Raw genomic sequence first — 17,872 nt, 5'->3', positions numbered from 1 at the left:
TCTTTTTGCTCTCTCTAGCACTAATAATCTCTGAGGTCGTAGCAAGAAGGTTCATAAACCGCGATCTAATAAACTTAAAGTGGGGTACCGTTTTCCTCATCGAGTGGTCAATGACTGGAACGCCTTGCCCGAACAAGTGTTATCAGACCCATCAGCGAATATTTCCAAGGAGAAATCGGATCTTCACTGGAAGGCAATCTGTCAGGTTTAACACAGGTTCACCAACCTACTATCCTTATTACTGAAGACTGAAGACCTAATACTAAGAGTTTGCCTCCGAGTTATTCAAAACCTTCAAGTAATTCATAAGAAAGGTCCAGGACCTCCGCTGTTCATCAAAACACATGATCTAAGTAATCAGTTTTTTATAATGCTTCACCTCCGAAATACCGATTATTGAAATTATTCGACCTTGGTTGTGTATATGAAAGTGTGCGTTTCGAAATGGCTTGCTCTCTCGGTCTGAAAAAGTGCTTATCCGTCTGTGGTAATCATGATGAAGTACGATCTGTCTTTATGAATGAATTTTTCATAGGAACTTCTGTTATCTACTCTGTCAAGCGTTAGAGCGGAACTACAACATGGCTTCAAGTACTATTCTCAGGTTGGGTACGTTCAATTTTTCATCAATACAAGTTCCGCATTAGTAATCTTGATACTTTGTCCAAAGAGCATGTGCGACGCTTTGTCAAAAAGATGTCTGGATTCTTGGTTTGTCTAAATCAATAATAGTCATATAGCTTAGGATCTGTCTGAATCTCTTTGTCATGAAATTTTAGTTCATTTCCTTGCTGTTGAAGATATTCCGGATGATCACATAGATGTAACTTCTTCCCTAGTATTTTAGTTGTTCTAGGAGGTGCTTTCAGGTTGGTCAGCAAATTGCCTCTTGGAAGACGTTCGACGGTTCTACTGGAAAGATCGCATATGTCTAATTAGACTTCTGAAGCTATGCGTTTGCCAATGGCACGATTCTTGGTCACTGATTTCCGATGTTCTTTTTGCAATGACATCATACGAAAGCTGCAAGGATTTGGTTGTTGATGTAGATTAATCGTATTTAAATTATTAGTTTAGGCTTTAGATGAATATCTCATTCAGCACCAAAATACATGCTCTTTAATTGAAAGTTGGAGTCATTCATCTTCAGTACGTCCTATCTTATTAATATTAAGACTTTGCATTCCAGGGTTTTGTTTCAAATCGTAACACAGTTGGAGCTGATGAATCGAATCAATTTGGTGTGATTGCTGCCCAAAAACTAAAGGAGTTAATTGAACTGCTTGAACTTATCCTTCTAGGCGTTCATGGTCTTTGTCTTAATGGTACGAATAAAAATTCTCCTGTTGTGTTTAAAAAAGTGTTGGAGACGTTCTGGGTAATTTTCTAACACTACGTAACTTATGTTTTAGTCTATTTCCTTCGGATCGTCTCTCAAAAATCTTAGGACAAATAATTTGATGGTGGACCAAATTTGGTATGTATTAATGTCGTTAATATTTGAGTTTCACTTTAAACATAACCAACTTATTCAGCAATGATTTTAGTGGTCATTATAAGGGATATTTTGCGATTCAGTCTAGTGCATTTTAAACTCTCCAACAAATCTTTTCCAATATACATCTTTTCTCTGAATAGTGGGCTGTGTAGTAGGACCCTTTATGTATGGGATATTTGGCTTCACTCATTGCTTGTAATTGTAACAGAAACTATCCTCGTTTTGCAACCGAAACTTCACACATCGACATTTTTGGATTTTCCAGTCAAATAAACCACTGACCCAGACAAAATTATTTTGTCGAAGGACCTGTAAAATAAACACTTATCTCGGAAGTCTAATCAGCCGTGATGGATTTGGTTCTGACGAAATTTCTGTACGGATTCGAAAATCTCTTGGCTTTTGCCAACTTACGTCACCTATGGTAAAAGCGACATATCTGTCTATCAATTAAGGAACGAGAATATTGCGCAGCAGTTCATTCTGTTTTATTTTACGGCTGTGAAACGTGGCCACTGAGCGTAAGGGATGCTCTTAAGTTACTAGTATTTGATCATAGATTTCTTAGAAATATTACTTGCATTTGCCGGGATCACCGGGTAAGTAATGGTGCAGTTAGATGCAAGGTATTAGGAAATGATAAATCAGTTGAAGTTGTGGATCTTAATCGACTGAGGTGGTTGGACCAAATGTTACGTATGCTTGAACACCTATTACCACGACGCTCAATTCTGACTAGTGTTGGACAGATGGAAGAAAGTGAGGAGCGACCAAACCAAGGCGCGACATCAGTCCATAAAGTCGCTAACTTTTGGTCTGAGTTATGTTTTTAGATGAAAACTACTTGGTTGGGGTTCGCACTACTATCGTCACCAGTAGTTAGATACTGTGCGACCGCCCAGTATCGATAACAGTGGCGTAGCTGTATACACATTTTGTTTTCCCTTAAACCGTGAAATTAAAATTACCTTACACCCCTCTTTCTACGGACTAATTCTTTCTTCATTTATCATATCCTTATATGAAATTTTTTTTTACTACCATTAAAGCGACTGCTTCTATGAATTTGGTGTTCATCTTGTCGTGCCAACGAGGTGTGACAACTTGGACTGATTCATATATGTGCCCGGTCTTACGTTGTAGCTGACTGAAAATATCATGTCTGAAAACTTAAATAGCCAATAACTTTCATTTAATTCAGAACTTTGTTCCTTCCTTTGTTTGTTGTTGCATAATGTGATAATAAATCATAAGTTCTTTTGTTTGTTTCAGTTTCACACAGACACTTATTCTTATTCGAGCAGCGAATTTGGATTCTATAGTTTTGTTTTCGAATCAGTAAGTTTTCGTTATCATGAATCTTCATGACAATATTGTATTGACTTACAGTTGAATATTAATAATTTTTGTGGTATGATATTGTGCACACATAAATTTCCAAATTATTTTGTTTTTCATAGGTCACTCGATGACTTCGCATTGCCCTACCGCAGGTTAAAAAATTCCAATGTTTCATCTAAATCAAAATTGGCTTCAGAAATTACCACTAGTTCAAAAGATGAAGTACCCACTCACTTCTTATACAATTCTAATTTACTAAATCGACTGCTAGCTAGTTTATCGAACCTTGGGGAGTATCAGGTGCACGGGCCATTGTTGTTATTTGGTGCAGTTTGTGCAATTGCTTTCACTCATTCGGGGTCAGTTTCTCGTAACTCATCGGATCCGAGTCCTGACTCAACCTACGAACTTTCTGATTACTCGAAGTCACAAAATTTTGACGAGAATATATCTGTTATTTCTGAACATTGTGCTCAAATATCGATCCAGAACCTCGATGTATTTCGATTTTTAGTTGGGAGATTAGATCGTATTGATTTCAGTCCACCCCAGGTCAGTCACTGGTCATAGTTTTATTTTCACCAGCTTTATCATTCCTAAAAGACCAATTGTTATTTTAGAATTATCTACTATTAACTAACGATATCACGCTTACTTTCGTTTCCCGATATTTGAAATATTCTATTTTTCAGGGTTGAAAAACAAGATTTTTCCGTCCGTCTTTAGTTTATATTCGTTAATTATCCTTTAATCCTTGTCTACGGAACCTTCGGTCTTTATTTCCATCATGAATACTGATCGGCTTTGGTTTGAATCTTGTGAATATTGAAGTAAAATAATCAAAAAAAATCATTGAGCAATTAATAATAATGAAATCAAATATCAACTTTATCTATCTCGTGCCTTATTTAAATGACTTTTTCAAGCTTTTGATCATAACTATCATAAAAACATTCGGAGTTCAGCCCATGTTTTATTTGTTTATTTATTTATTTGAAAACAAATAATGGTACAAAGGGGCACCGAATTCATATGCACCACACAAGTCACTTGATTTATGTGTGGGCTGTGATAGTGCTCGAGTGCCCAAACCAAAGCAGGTGGTTTTCTTAGTGGGCCACTCCCAGAGCCTTCGACCTAATGGTCTGATCCACAAGGCAGTGGAACAAAGTAAGGAGATGCAGTCTCATGGTAGCCGGTGACCAATAATTGGTTCATACGCTATTTGTTCCCTCATGATCCTGGAGCCCATATGCGCCATTGGCTTGGAATTAGGGTCTTCCAACTCCCTAGGTGGATCCTCTGTATCCACCAACCCTATTAAAGCGCCGGACATTAGGTTTTCGTCCTCTCAATTTCGTAAACAACACCCCTACCGCGAAAAGGCAGCGAATATGTCTTCCTTGACAGTGGCTGTCTTCGTGTGGTCATGTGAGATTTGAATCACCTTTTATTGGATGTGACTTAGAACACAGTACGAAGAAAGCTTTACTCCAGTGTTCTTCAGTCCTAGTTTTACGGCTTCAATGATTATGTTTGTGGATTAGAGTATTCGGATAGTTTTCATGTTTTCATATTTAATAGCTAGTGAGTTGCGTTTGTTGTACAACAAAAATGGTTTTGTGTTTTTCTACCGTCTAATATCCCCAACAACGTCCCTCTGAGATTCTAAATATGATACTCTCGCAAATTTTCTAACTATCCTTAAATAAACGTGGTAGTTAAGGCAGAGTTACCTATTTTGAAATATCTCAACGTTGACTCATTTAGTATGGTGTCCTGGAATAAGTGACCGACCCATCGAACTACAACATTATCGTATTCCATAACTGTCCTTACCATAGATCTTTTATAGGGAACTAGATTATCAGACTTGTCATAGACGAAGGGATTTTTTAGTTATGTTCCAACTCTGCAATAATATAATAGGTGCATGAACTTTGTAATACATAACCCAGTTTCTTTACTTTATACCTATACCTAAAGATCAAAAAGTATAGGTATTCAAATATATAGATTAGTCAGTCTATTTTGATGGTTAAGTACACATTGACTCACAAATTACGAGCGAATTATGCAGAAGGAACTTAGTTCCACTTACTAACGCCAACATCGATGTTTGGTTTATTCTACGTAGTAAATTTACAGTGTAGAGGGCACATACATGTACATTTTTTCACAGCTAAGTATTAGTCGTCCCAAACGATAGTCACGGTTGTTTAATTATTAGTATTTCCAAAATATCAGCATCTGCTCGGACCACTAATTTAGGAGTATCCTAGTCTTAGAATGCTGGGTAAGAAAGATAATTCCTAGTGAAGAAGTTGCGGTTCCTTACAATTTACCTGCATAAGCTTTTAAAATTCTTATAATCTGGTGACATTCATTCACTTTTCGTCCAAATACTGGGCGTTTTTTATACTTATGCAGTAATGATTCACATTAATCGATTGCTTCAACATTTCTTCAAAAAGGTCTCGCATATGGATTGCAATGTTTCTGTCCCATATAGTGAGTTTAATGCTAGTCTCGTTAGCTTGGCTACTCATAGCGCTATATTTGATCTGGTTACGCTCCTAGCACGAGGTGTCACATTATGGTCGTTGGATAGCAATCCCCCTCCTACTTCACAGTTATTTGATTCTCTTGATTATCCAAACAGAGATGGATTTCTTACTTTGTTCTCACGAACTCTTCGAGTTGTTGTAACTAATGCGCATTTGGTTCGTTGTCCAATGTCTAAGGGAATCCCGGACACTTCAGATGATGTTCCAGATTTTCTAGTGGATAGTGGCCCGAGGATTGGCTGTCGGATTTTCGGACTCATTGAATCGCTTATAGAAAGTAAGTTGCATCCATCAATATGTAATATGCTTTCCGACTATCACTGACAGTATAACTAAATACCAATGATAACTATTATTAGTATATTGGAAATTATACACGGTGTTCTGCTTTCAAAGCGTTTAAAACTAGCTCACAATAATTAAGTCTTCTACAAAATCTCCTTAGCTAGGGTATGAATGTGCAATCAATTTTATATCGTTGCAAAACCAGTAGTGAGGTTAGACTGATTTCCGAATTTCCCCATTTACTGAAATTTCTACCAAAAACATCGTACTATACGGACGATGTCTTCTTACGGTGCAATAATAAATAAGCTACTCATATCACAACCAGTAAGTATATGGTTTCCCGGTTAAAGTTAAGGCTGCTTTTATAAGAAGAACGTATGTGCACTTACTCTTTGTGGTAATATATGAAGTTTATGCATCTGGTTAGCTGCATAAATACCAGTGGTAGTGTCCACTTGAGGGCAGTATAGACCAACGTTTTTTTAGTGATTTCATCTTGAAACACAAGCCTCGGTACACTTGAACTGTTGTACACATGACTTCCCAGTGGTTTCGATTTTACTACCAAATTTTCCGAATGAAACTGAATGGAAGGCTCAGAAACGAAATCAGTCCTCCAAGTATGAGGAACAGTGGTATTCTATTTGCATCTCTTGGCTTTTGACTCAAGTTGAAATACTAGAAATCACAAAACTTAGCATTTGACTCTGATTCGACGTTTGCCGCATTCCCACTACGGCTTTATTCCGTCTTATGAGTAGACAGGAGTAAGTACATCGACAGGAATAAAATATTACTTATCTCCCTTTTTGAATTGCAATCGTTAATATTCTTTTATTTTCGTTTACTAAATTCATCTCACTTTGGCTGATCATTTCTTGCTTCCGTATTGTATCAAGCGTTATTTTTGTATTGAAGTAATGAATTGGGTTTTTTTCATCTGCCGTATGAAGATGATTATGAAATTTGAAGACCGTATAAAATTATATTTATATTTTATGCCAATAATGAGAGGAAGCTAATTAGCCACAAACTTATTCAAATTATAGGTTTTCCGTATGATCTAAGCGTACTTCGTATCTATACAAGTTTGCTTGTTCCTTCAAGCAGTACTAAAATTAAATCTGGATCTATCGACCTAGTTAATCATGTCAAAGAATTTATAAATCGTGTTCCATACCTCGCTGAACCACTGACTGAATCATTATTAAAAAACTTGTCTCCACGAAATGCGTCATTATACCCACAGCTTACCAGTAATATCGAGAAGAAATTATACATGCAGGTTGTTTCAAATAAACCACGAACGGTCATGACTGTCAATTCAAAAATAACCTCATCATCTAACAGTTCACCTGAGAGGAATAATATCTTCTCAGGAGTCTACTTGGTATCAGGGACACAAGGTTATGTTGATCAAGGTGAGTCTAAAATAATTTTTTTAACTTCATAATTCCTTTGCAAAAATATGTTTATTTTTTAAATTAACCTTTTACCATCAAATATTTATGATTTCAGTAAACATAGTACACCCATTGAGACAAAATAGGGAAGGTTGGTTCAGAGAAGATTTCTCTTTTCGGCAAATTCATTTTCACAGTTGTACAATCGCAAATATATATACTTATTTTTCAGGATGATAATAATTACAATAATACCGATAACGAACTTCTTTTAAATATGGTAACAGGGAGGTCGAATAAACAAATGTATTTAAAAAATATTTTCCTAGTCAGGGAAACTAATAATAGTATTATTGTTAAAGGCTCAAATATTCATCATCAAGATAAATAGGGAAATTATAATTGGGAACGGATGGCTCAGCATGATAAGATAAAATGCTGAGATCGCGATGAAATGTAATCAGGAGGATTATAGAAACAGAAATAAACCAGTTGGGGGTAGAAGTTCTGTGGAGAAGATGGAAGGGGAAGCAGATGGCTGTAAAGGAAAAAAATATGAAAAAGAAAGAAAATTATGAGACATCAAGACGATGGTAGAAGAAGAGGTTGTACCACTTTCTTTTGGACATACAATTCTGGTTTTCCCAAATGTATAGTTATTGCTTCGTCAGTATCAAGAAGATACAATACAATTGTCTTCGGCAGCTTCTACTGACCTTGCAGATGACTTTGAACACCAAGTCCATTCTGATTGAGTGTCCTGTGTTCAAAAGGTGTTCGGTTATTGAGCTTCTTATTGAGCCGTTTCCGCCTCTCTTTAGCCACTCCGGGTCATGTTCTTGAATTCTTTTGTATAAAGTACGCATCGATTGATCTATATACCTAGCTCCATATGAGCAGGTAAATTGGTACCTCACTGTTACCATATTTAAAAGAAGTTCGTTATCGGTATTATTGTAATTATTATCATCCTGAAAAATAAGTATATATATTTGCGATTGTACAACTGTGAAAATGAATTTGCCGGAAAGAGAAATCTTTTCTGAACCAACCTTTCTTATTTATGATTTGGACTGCAGTTCTTTCAAAATATATCGTTATAGTACTGTAGATCTGCGATTCTTCAGTATAAGTTGGATCGATAACCCACAGCGAAACCATCTTGTCTGACATCCAAGATTCCATGGTTATTCGGTGTACAGTTGGTACTTAAAATGGAGGGGTCCGTAAATACTGGAAATGTTTCAGATATGCTTGAAGATATACCGACGAAATTTTTACTCTTTATGATGTGTTTGAACACAGGTATATTTACCGACTTGAAAACCCACTCATATTCCTTGGTCCAAAACAACATTTTACGTTACTAGTTATTTGTTAATTACGTAACTGCTGGACTGTAGTCTTGAATTTCTCAAATGACGAAAGATGTATATTGGGAATAACTTTTCCACCTCTTGAATGAAAAACATATTACTTCGAAATTGTTTTGTTTCAACTCGTAGTATAACCCAAAAAGATTAAGTAATCATGTTCTCTTCGGTTTCTGCCTGACGAAATCTGATCACAGATGCGGAAACTCTGTGTGCGTCTTGTTACTTCGTACTACTTATATTGTTAATGAAATGTCCATTTTGTATAATATTAGGTAAAACTACTGCTCAGAATTATATTTCGGTTTAATTCAAATTCTACAGAACTTAACCATTAAAAGTAGAAAATATGCTGAAGTTGAAAGTATTTAATCGCTTAATTCTTTCAGATATTACTAGCCTATATTGGGACATTTGGGTGATATCATGTGTTTCGAGTAGTAGAATATTGATGGCAAATTAGTTGTCGGGGTAACCTCATACCTTATTTTTACTATACTTCTTTACATTTAGCGATACTAATGGTTGGTGTTCGCAGCCACTTTTTATGTACCCTTTAAGTCGTAGTGTTTTCAGCTAACCTTTCCTGTGAATTCGCATAAAAATTATTTTTAGCATGATGCGAAAATATGCTTCCGTGTAAGTAATAAATCTTATACAGCTTTAATACAACTGAATTGTTAGATCGCTCCCATTTACTCCTAAGTTGCGAATGTACTGTTCCCACCTTTTCATATTCACATCCAACTGTATACTTTATAAATTCATTGTATTTCATGATGCCTGTATCTGATTTGTAAACAGCTTCTAACTTTTTTTTCTTCCAATTCATGAATAGATTTAGGTCTTGTTGTATGGCGTATTGAATATTCTCTGTGGCACGTAATTGGCAATGAGATTTATTTAGCTGAATTGGCACTTAACGATTTTCATAAATCTATTGCTTCATCTAAGGATAAATATGAAGCTCGTGTAATATTAAATACTACGTCATATGATTCTGAGTTACTTCAAACTCAAGCTGAATTTTATGCTCAATTTTATACTAGGTTAACACGATTGTTGGATCTCCTTGAGTTTATATCCGCTTGTTTCAAGGTAATTATTACTAATAATTGTGATATATGATTGATTTTATAAAGCGGAATAACTAAACATCCACATGCATTCTACGCATTGCAGGCTAATTAATTGAGGTTTCTCGATAACTTTATATTCATGTAGATCGGTATGAGTCAGACACTTATTTAAAACGATTATTTATTGAATGAATTTATTTATTTATTGACTGCTTCATATATGTATATGCACTCATTGCTTTATTTATAACCAAATACAAAACCATGATACCAAGTGAATCTATTTCATCCCAGTACAGATTCGTTGGCATTACCCACCCCACGACCGGCTGGGCATGGAATACGAAAAGTTCAGATCTAGCTCCAAGTGTTCTGCGCTTAGACCGTTAAGTTGGCTTCTTGTGGTTCATATTTTCAACTAGTCACTTCAATACTTATATATTTATATTTAGCGAGATTTTTAATATTGATTTATGTAAAACTAGAGTAAATAAATTATTATTTTGTATGCTTCTGTGATGTAATTAGTAAAATCTGTTCAGTTTTTTGCTATGCCATTAAAAAATGAGGGTTTTCGACTTGATAAGGAAAATTAGTACTCTTAACAAGGTAATAGACGTATATCACACAACACAGTTTCTGTTTGAGATTTCGATTTTAGTGGTTCCAGAACATTTAGTAACTCTAAAATCAAAGTATCATTGCAGTTCAAAATAGTATCTATTATAGAGATTCTAATCGCGTTTAGAAGAATAAAATATTACGTGGCTGAAACACTTTGTACTTATGTAAATTATCTGGAATTAATTAACCCGAACAATTTATTTATTTATCTGTTTATTTATTTGAACGCAATTATTGTTACAAAGGAGCACTGAATTCATATGCGCCACACAAGTCACTTGATTTATGTGTGGGCTGTGATAGTGCTCGAGTGCCCAAACCAAAGCAGGTGGTTTTCTTAGTGGGCCACTCCCAGAGCCTTCGACCTAATGGTCTGATCCACAAGGCAGTGGAACAAAGTAAGGAGATGCAGTCTCATGGTAGCCGGTGACCAATAATTGGTTCATACGCTATTTGTTCCCTCATGATCCTGGAGCCCATGTGCACCATAACTTAACAATCGCTTTGTTGTTAATACGTTCGGTTTTCAGCTAGTTGATCAAAGGTTCAAAACTTTTTCCCATCTACTTCAGTTTGAACATTTGGATAGTATCACTAATTCTAATGAAGTTTAACTCAAAGCAGATTACGTATTGACTGCACTTATGGAGTTATATAATACTCGAAAATTCCCATTGTTTTGGTTCTTACCCTGTTTTTCTTTTCTTTTCCAGTGTGATTTGTATATTTCTCAATGTTTAATATCAATTGAATATATTTGGATGATAATTTTACGTTATTTAAATATTATACCATCTGACCAAGTCAATTTAATTGTTCAATATATCACTAATAACATATCATCATCGTCATTCATTAAAATACATCGAAATTTTTATGGAAAAATTAAATCTTCAAATGAAATAATAACAAATCGTAATTCAATTGATGAATTAATTATTCATTCATTATTACCTAATTTATTGTGTTTAATTGGACATTCGTTATTAAATTTACCTACATTAAGATCAAAGCAGTTAATTATGGAAAATATTAATCTGTTGACTAGTGTATTAAATAATAGTCATAGTATTATACCACGTATGGTTATTAATCAGAATAGTCAAAACTCACAGTAAGTTATATTAACTTGTGTTCAATATTACTTGAGTTCTAGTTTATTTTAATGTTTAAAACTTGATTTTAATAACTTGATTATTCTACTAATTGAAGTTGGTAAATAGTAGTAGTCAGACTAATAGATATATTTATTTCAGTTTCATCATACTATGAATGTTTACACTGAATTCATATGACTGATCGCTATTCTTTATCATATAATCTGGATTGGTTAAATGACTTTATAATGAAGTCACTATTAGTTTATGAGGTCCAAACAAATTTTGTCCCACCTACTTTGTTTATAGAATAGCTGAACTGCACCATTAATATCTATTCTGAAATGTATGCATGAAGGAAAGCGTTTGAATATAGAAGTTACTGTGTTTTCCTGATAAGTCAACTTTTAGAAGTTGAATGGAGATTTAATCCGTTGACTCATTTGTTGAAAGTTTGGCAGTTGTAACTTGACACTGGTTAAAATGTTCACTGAAAGTTAAGTGTGTTAATTGAAAATACTATGTATTTTTAAAATATGTAATTTCTACTATTAAGATTACTGAATGATGTCCATTTACCATACATAGTATGTATAAATATAAGTTTTAAATGATTGTGAGTCAATGAATCAGTAAACAAAGTGGAATTTTTCGCGAGTATCTATTAATCCAATCGATTCTAATGCCATATCACCACAATGATAGTACATATTAATAAGTCGAAAAATAATGGAGTAGATATAACAGTAATGTTAATTGTAGTTAGCCAAAACTTAATATATAGGATATATTTCCATAAGAACCTGTGAATTAAAGGATATTAGGAAAATATATTAATACATTTGTACCACTGTGACCGATTTCTCTCATTATATCAGTATTTAATAATCAATGTTTATTTTTATCATAACTAGTTTTGATTACGTTATTTATTAAATCCAATGTAGAACGCAGAATCGTACTCAATGATTTAAAGCTTACATCGTTATTCGATTTTGAGACATTTAAATGGTGTACTTAGTTTAAGTTCAAGTATACGGTTAACATTACGGATCAGTGTTTGTATAAACTAGCTCTAACTCATAAACCTTAACCATAATAACTCTGACGGTTAAGAACCTATAGAAATTTTGATGGTTTTTTTCTCTGAGCTGGATGGTTTAGTCGTGGAGCTTTCATCCTTCTTCTAGACGACATCATCAGCACAAACTTCAGAGAACAAAACTCCATCAAAATCATCCACCTGAGCTACAAATCACCATTTCAAAACCTATAGGAAGCTTAGTAAAGCTAACTATTCATGTAAAAATAACATATTCTTTGTAAATTCTCCGATTTCATATTTTAATTCATATATTCATATTTACTGTTTTCTGACTATCTCAGATGGTTCAAAGTCTTAAAATCATTCTGAAATATAGTTTACCTTTACTATATTCCTATTAAGTAATTAGATATAAGTAATAAAAATTACAGATTCACAGAAATGTATATATATATTACTTATTCTGATTAGCGTTGTTTAGCAAGGTCGTTTTCTACGGGATGAGGATGTTAAGTCTCTCAATCTTCCTCTTTTACCCGAGCTTGGGATCGACAGTGGCCCTAAAAGAGTTACAAGTGGAGTTCACTTATCAAATATCATAAATATTACTCAAATTACAAATATTCATACAAATTATAACTTTATAAAAATGAATTATTTATTTACTTTATTGTTGTTATTATTCCTTCTTTTGTTTTTAATTACAGACTAACATTTGGACTTAATTCTTGTTATTTAATTAACACTATTCTTAATTATAATTCATCGGAACCAATTAATTTTTTAAATTTTCACCAAGTAACATCATTACATCATTATTCAACAAATGAATATCAATTACTTATTTCATATATTAATTTTATATCTGGATTATTTTTCTTTATTCGATGGGCATATTCTAATTCAGAATTTATTATTGAAAATATTCATATTGATATTATACCATTATATATTGAATGTTCTGAATTAATTCATGGATGTCTTGTATTTATTATTCAATATCTTATGATAATGTGCTCACAAGTAGATTATTGTAATGAAAATTTCAATATTCATTCTATTAATAATGGGTTAATTCAAAAAAATCTTTTATTAAAAGTAGATTTTGATCAATTAGCTAATTTAGGTAAGTTTTAAATTTTGATATATATATATATATATATTCTTATTAATAAACAAAAAATAAAATAATTTTAATGGAGTTTTATTCTTTGAGCTAGATGGTTTGGTCGTAAAGTTTTCATCGTTCTTCTGAACGACATCAGCATCTTCTCAAAAATAAGATAGTAATCAATACTTTATTATTATATACAATATTTATGATTATATTGAAAATTTTCATACTGTGTTATGTACCATTTTAATATGATTTTATTGGTATTGTATTTTTTATTTATCATGGGGTAATTAAACATCAACAAATATTCAATTCATTCTATATTCGGTCTTGATAATATTGAAATTGAATTTAGTTTGATAATTATTTATTAATAGTTGAATTCATGATTCGATTTAAGCTAGACCGCCACTGAGATTCAAGAGTCAATTAGTGTTGTTGACCTCTCGTTTATAGTAACAATGTATCTACTAGTTATTTTTTGCTCAGAAACACACTCATCGATTTCTGTTGATGCAAACTACCCAACTATCAAGTTTTTGGTAAAGCGCTAAAGATCCCTGAAAATGACTTTTTAGGTGGATAGTAAAGGATTGAAAACACTTCCTGGATATCATGATTACATGACCTTAGTGAATTGGAGAGCTCATGACCTACAAAACTAATTTGTGCCATCGCACATGGTATGTAATAATGTTTATTTCTATGTTAATATTCCGTACATAAGCATGTTATTTTATTCAAAAAAATATTGGTTCTACCAGCCATTATCTGTCTTGCCTTCTTATATCTTATATCAATTAAGTCCACAAGACAGTGGGGGAGTGTCAGTAGGTGCATCCCTATGATAGCGTGTGGCCAAAACTGAGTTTATACGTTTCTCATCCTCTCATGATCGTTGAGCCCATGTACACCACTGATTTTCAATAAGAGTTTTTCCACACACCCCTGAGTGAACCCCGTGTATAAACCATCCTTGTTTAAGCGCCTTACATTCGGCTTTATTAAGCAAAGACCCTTTTCCATCTCTTACAAAAGTTGCATTTTGATCTGTGATCTGTTTTATTACCCCAACACTTGATGAACTCTGTTCAATAATTCAAAATCTAATCAGTTGTTTGTCAATTCTAAGAACGGTGATATACAAAAGCAAATGCTGTAAAAGTTTTTCTTCTTTGTTCATATATTGATAAACAATAAGCCTAAATGGCGTGTCAATAATAAACTTGATATATAAGTTAAAGCAACATTATCTGAATATATATCTGTATATTGTTGTATCTGGGGATTAAATTATGGGTAACTTCTGGGAACTATTTATGGATTGTTATTATATATGTATTCTGTTAAGTAAATAGATCATATATATTTATATTCCTTTATCATACGCTTTTATTTGACTTATTGACTACTATTATACGATTTACTATTTCTAAGTTATTCCCAATCTATTAGTTACAGTCTCTCACAGTCACATCCACTTTTTGGCTTGATCTTGTATGATAGTTATTTTTTATTTTATGATATAATGGGGTTTAGTTTGCTTGTATATAAACAAAGTATGTCTGGAATATATGATTCATCTAGGGGAAGCTGATATTGATGTTCTGGCCTCGACAGTCAGGGCTAAACGAGAGGGACCTATAAAGACTGCTCGTACCGGTCCACGCATAATCGGTTTGATACTGTGCTAATATTGTATAAGTCGTGTTCTAATTGGCGACTTAACCACGTGATAATTAACCAGGCCACAAGACATAACATATATAACTTTGAATAAAATGTTCGATTTTTGAAAAGACTAGCTGTTATATGTTACGTCTGAGGAGAATACGATATCACTAAATACCAGCGAACGGAGCAAAAGTCAGCAACACAAGAACAGGACAAGCTAAACTATTCCACGGTGCACCAACCTTGCTAACTACTAGAAGGAGAAGACCAGATTCAGTCGAGGAAAATATATATTCCACAAGCAGCCCGGATGCACGAACGAACAAGCACATAACTCATGCGTATATATACAGTACAAAAATGTCCTTGGAAATCGTCACAAATTAACGTATTGAAAGAGGGAACGAACCAATAACATTTAAGGTCCTTCCAAGTGGGAAATACAAATTAGGTAAAAGTAGGTGCTTTTGGTGCGAAAATGACAAACTCGAATTTCCAAAGTCAAATCACAAAAATGAGACTTTTATCAAGTGATTTCTGGGGAACTAGAATCCCCAACATATGTCAAAGTACTAAATTCCTACTTTTTTTAAACATTTCTCTAACCAAATTATAAATTACTTAAATAATTTTTATTTTTATTTTTAATTAGCCGAACATTGTTTCATGTTATTAACCGATGTATTAACAACTCGTACATCGGAACAAGATATACAAATTTTACGAATGATTTTAAAACAACTTAAACAAGAATCTTCATCATCTTCAACAACATTGTTTCGTTTACTTCCTAAATTCATATCTGAAGAAAATCATTGGCCTATAACTTATCAGTGTATCACATTACATTTATTACTCAATGATACACGTTCATTAAATGCTTTAATAGCATTCTCATCAATTCACCAAAGTATTTTATTGAGACAAACAGAAACCATTGAATACGGGTAAGTGTTTATTTTAAAAAGTGTTCTTTTAGTTAGCTCATTCACTAAGTACTTGGATATAAGCTGCTCTCTTAATGTAAAGGCTAGGTATACTACTCGGTTGCTAAATGAAGGTATATAGAACGGGGTTTTGTACGTGGGACTTAATAGCTAAAATTTGAACCCTATTAACACTGAACCATCAATAGAAATGAGTTGTTTTTAGAAATACAAATTTCCTGTTACACTATATAATAATGATTGGTTTTTATATTCCTTAATAACTGCACAAAAAAATTCTATTTAAAATCAAATATAACCATTAACTCCATTTACTATGATTTCGTAGTGTATGGTTCTCCACTAATTCCCAATTGTGCTTATTGTAAAAGTTGTTTCTTAGGTTTGATCAAGATGATACATGTTCGAGGTTGTTAAAGTGAAAAAACCAAATGCATACGGATAGACGAAGTGGAGTGATATAACGTGAGTGAATGATCATACTCCTTACATGGTCAAATTATTGGCATAAGCTATTAAACGAACTGATATCAATAGATATAACTACCCAGCAAAATAAGTCTTTTTAGATCAATATAACATTGTTAGATGTCATATGGTACTGTATTATATTATTGTTTGTGGTTTAGTCATTCGCTTGATTATTAGGTTTTTTACCCGTTGTATCAGTAATTGTAGTTATCACAAATTTAATAATAACTAGAATTACTGATACAATGAGTAAGTTCAAGGCTAGCTGTCAACTCACCACAGTGTATATATGAGTACTGGTTGCATTTACAAAACGTCATGAAAATAGTTTGTATCAGTAATGCAAAATAATGAAGTCAGTGTTCAGTACCAACATGATTTTATTTGCTGTTGCCAGACAAAGAGAACAATATAGAATGTGATATAGATATTTCTCTATACAAAGTTACATTTCATTACTAGAAAGAGGGAATATTAACTAAAACAAAGATGAAAGGATCAAAGAAATACGTGAAAATAGGGAGTTAAAAGGACGAAATAATCTTCTGTTTATTTTCTTACGCTACTTTGACAGTGGATCGCTGACTTAGTTGAATAAATTTATTATTAGAATCTACAAATCTTCTAGTCTAACTGAAAATCGCTCACTCAATAATATCCTATTCGAAGACAGTTTTCTGAAACTAATGTACGGTAAAAATTTTGAAGATTAGCAATGCGCTTTACATTATCCGCAATACCAAATACAAAGGATAATTGTATGTGAAGCGTAAGTGTATCTAAGTTAAAATCATCGACAGAAGATTTAACCCTAGCGATCCAAAGCTGATACACTGGAAAGTTTGAAGTTTTTGTGTTTTGTCCGTGAAAGAAGCCTTCATACTCTAACAACGCTAAACTTTATAGAAGTTAAACAGAATACTTCTCTCGTATATACTACTTTACAATCTTTTATCTTTCGAAATTTTACAAACATTTACAGTTTAATAACACGAAGCGTTCACCATGCTGAACTTATCACCATTTATGTGGGTATATTTTTTTATTCACAATATAAAATTCAGAGATTGTATTTGTACAGTCTCATTCAAATGTAAGTAATTTCGGTAAAACACTTCTACAGAACAATCAAGAAATACATTTTCTTAGACTAGATTTTTAGCTTCAGGCAATGGGTTTATCGGTCTGTCTTAACCTAATTCAATATAATATCCTGTCATTCTTATACTCGAGTATTAAAGGTTCTCTGTTGATTCATTGTTCTACTCAAGGGATTTGTGAAGTCAGTTTATTTGATGAAGGATATATAAATGCATATTTATGACTAACAAAATTTTCTGACGAAGTT

The 17,872-nt window shown here is 33.2% G+C and overlaps 1 protein-coding gene across 1 annotated transcript in view; it reads left to right on the top strand.

Moving 5' to 3' along the window:
- The first annotated feature begins 415 nt into the window (after positions 1 to 415).
- MS3_00001190 (uncharacterized protein) overlaps positions 416 to 17,872 on the top strand; it is a 43,447-nt gene continuing 25,990 nt past the window's right edge. Inside the window, exons 1-16 of the mRNA XM_051208676.1 lie at positions 416 to 501; positions 536 to 609; positions 648 to 711; positions 746 to 823; positions 857 to 1,045; positions 1,078 to 1,149; positions 1,190 to 1,378; positions 1,413 to 1,477; positions 2,771 to 2,836; positions 2,959 to 3,391; positions 5,314 to 5,683; positions 6,744 to 7,115; positions 9,309 to 9,568; positions 10,887 to 11,287; positions 13,023 to 13,441; positions 15,759 to 16,053. Of these exons, the coding sequence (XP_051071760.1) occupies positions 445 to 501; positions 536 to 609; positions 648 to 711; positions 746 to 823; positions 857 to 1,045; positions 1,078 to 1,149; positions 1,190 to 1,378; positions 1,413 to 1,477; positions 2,771 to 2,836; positions 2,959 to 3,391; positions 5,314 to 5,683; positions 6,744 to 7,115; positions 9,309 to 9,568; positions 10,887 to 11,287; positions 13,023 to 13,441; positions 15,759 to 16,053 (3,404 nt within the window). The 5' untranslated portion in view covers positions 416 to 444. The remainder of the gene's footprint in view (positions 502 to 535; positions 610 to 647; positions 712 to 745; positions 824 to 856; positions 1,046 to 1,077; positions 1,150 to 1,189; positions 1,379 to 1,412; positions 1,478 to 2,770; positions 2,837 to 2,958; positions 3,392 to 5,313; positions 5,684 to 6,743; positions 7,116 to 9,308; positions 9,569 to 10,886; positions 11,288 to 13,022; positions 13,442 to 15,758; positions 16,054 to 17,872) is intronic.

Source organism: Schistosoma haematobium, chromosome ZW, assembly GCF_000699445.3.
Source record: "Schistosoma haematobium chromosome ZW, whole genome shotgun sequence".
NCBI classification, from domain to species: Eukaryota; Metazoa; Platyhelminthes; class Trematoda; order Strigeidida; family Schistosomatidae; genus Schistosoma; species Schistosoma haematobium.
Note: the sequence above shows the minus strand (reverse complement) of the source record. Positions and strands in the feature narration are given on the sequence as shown.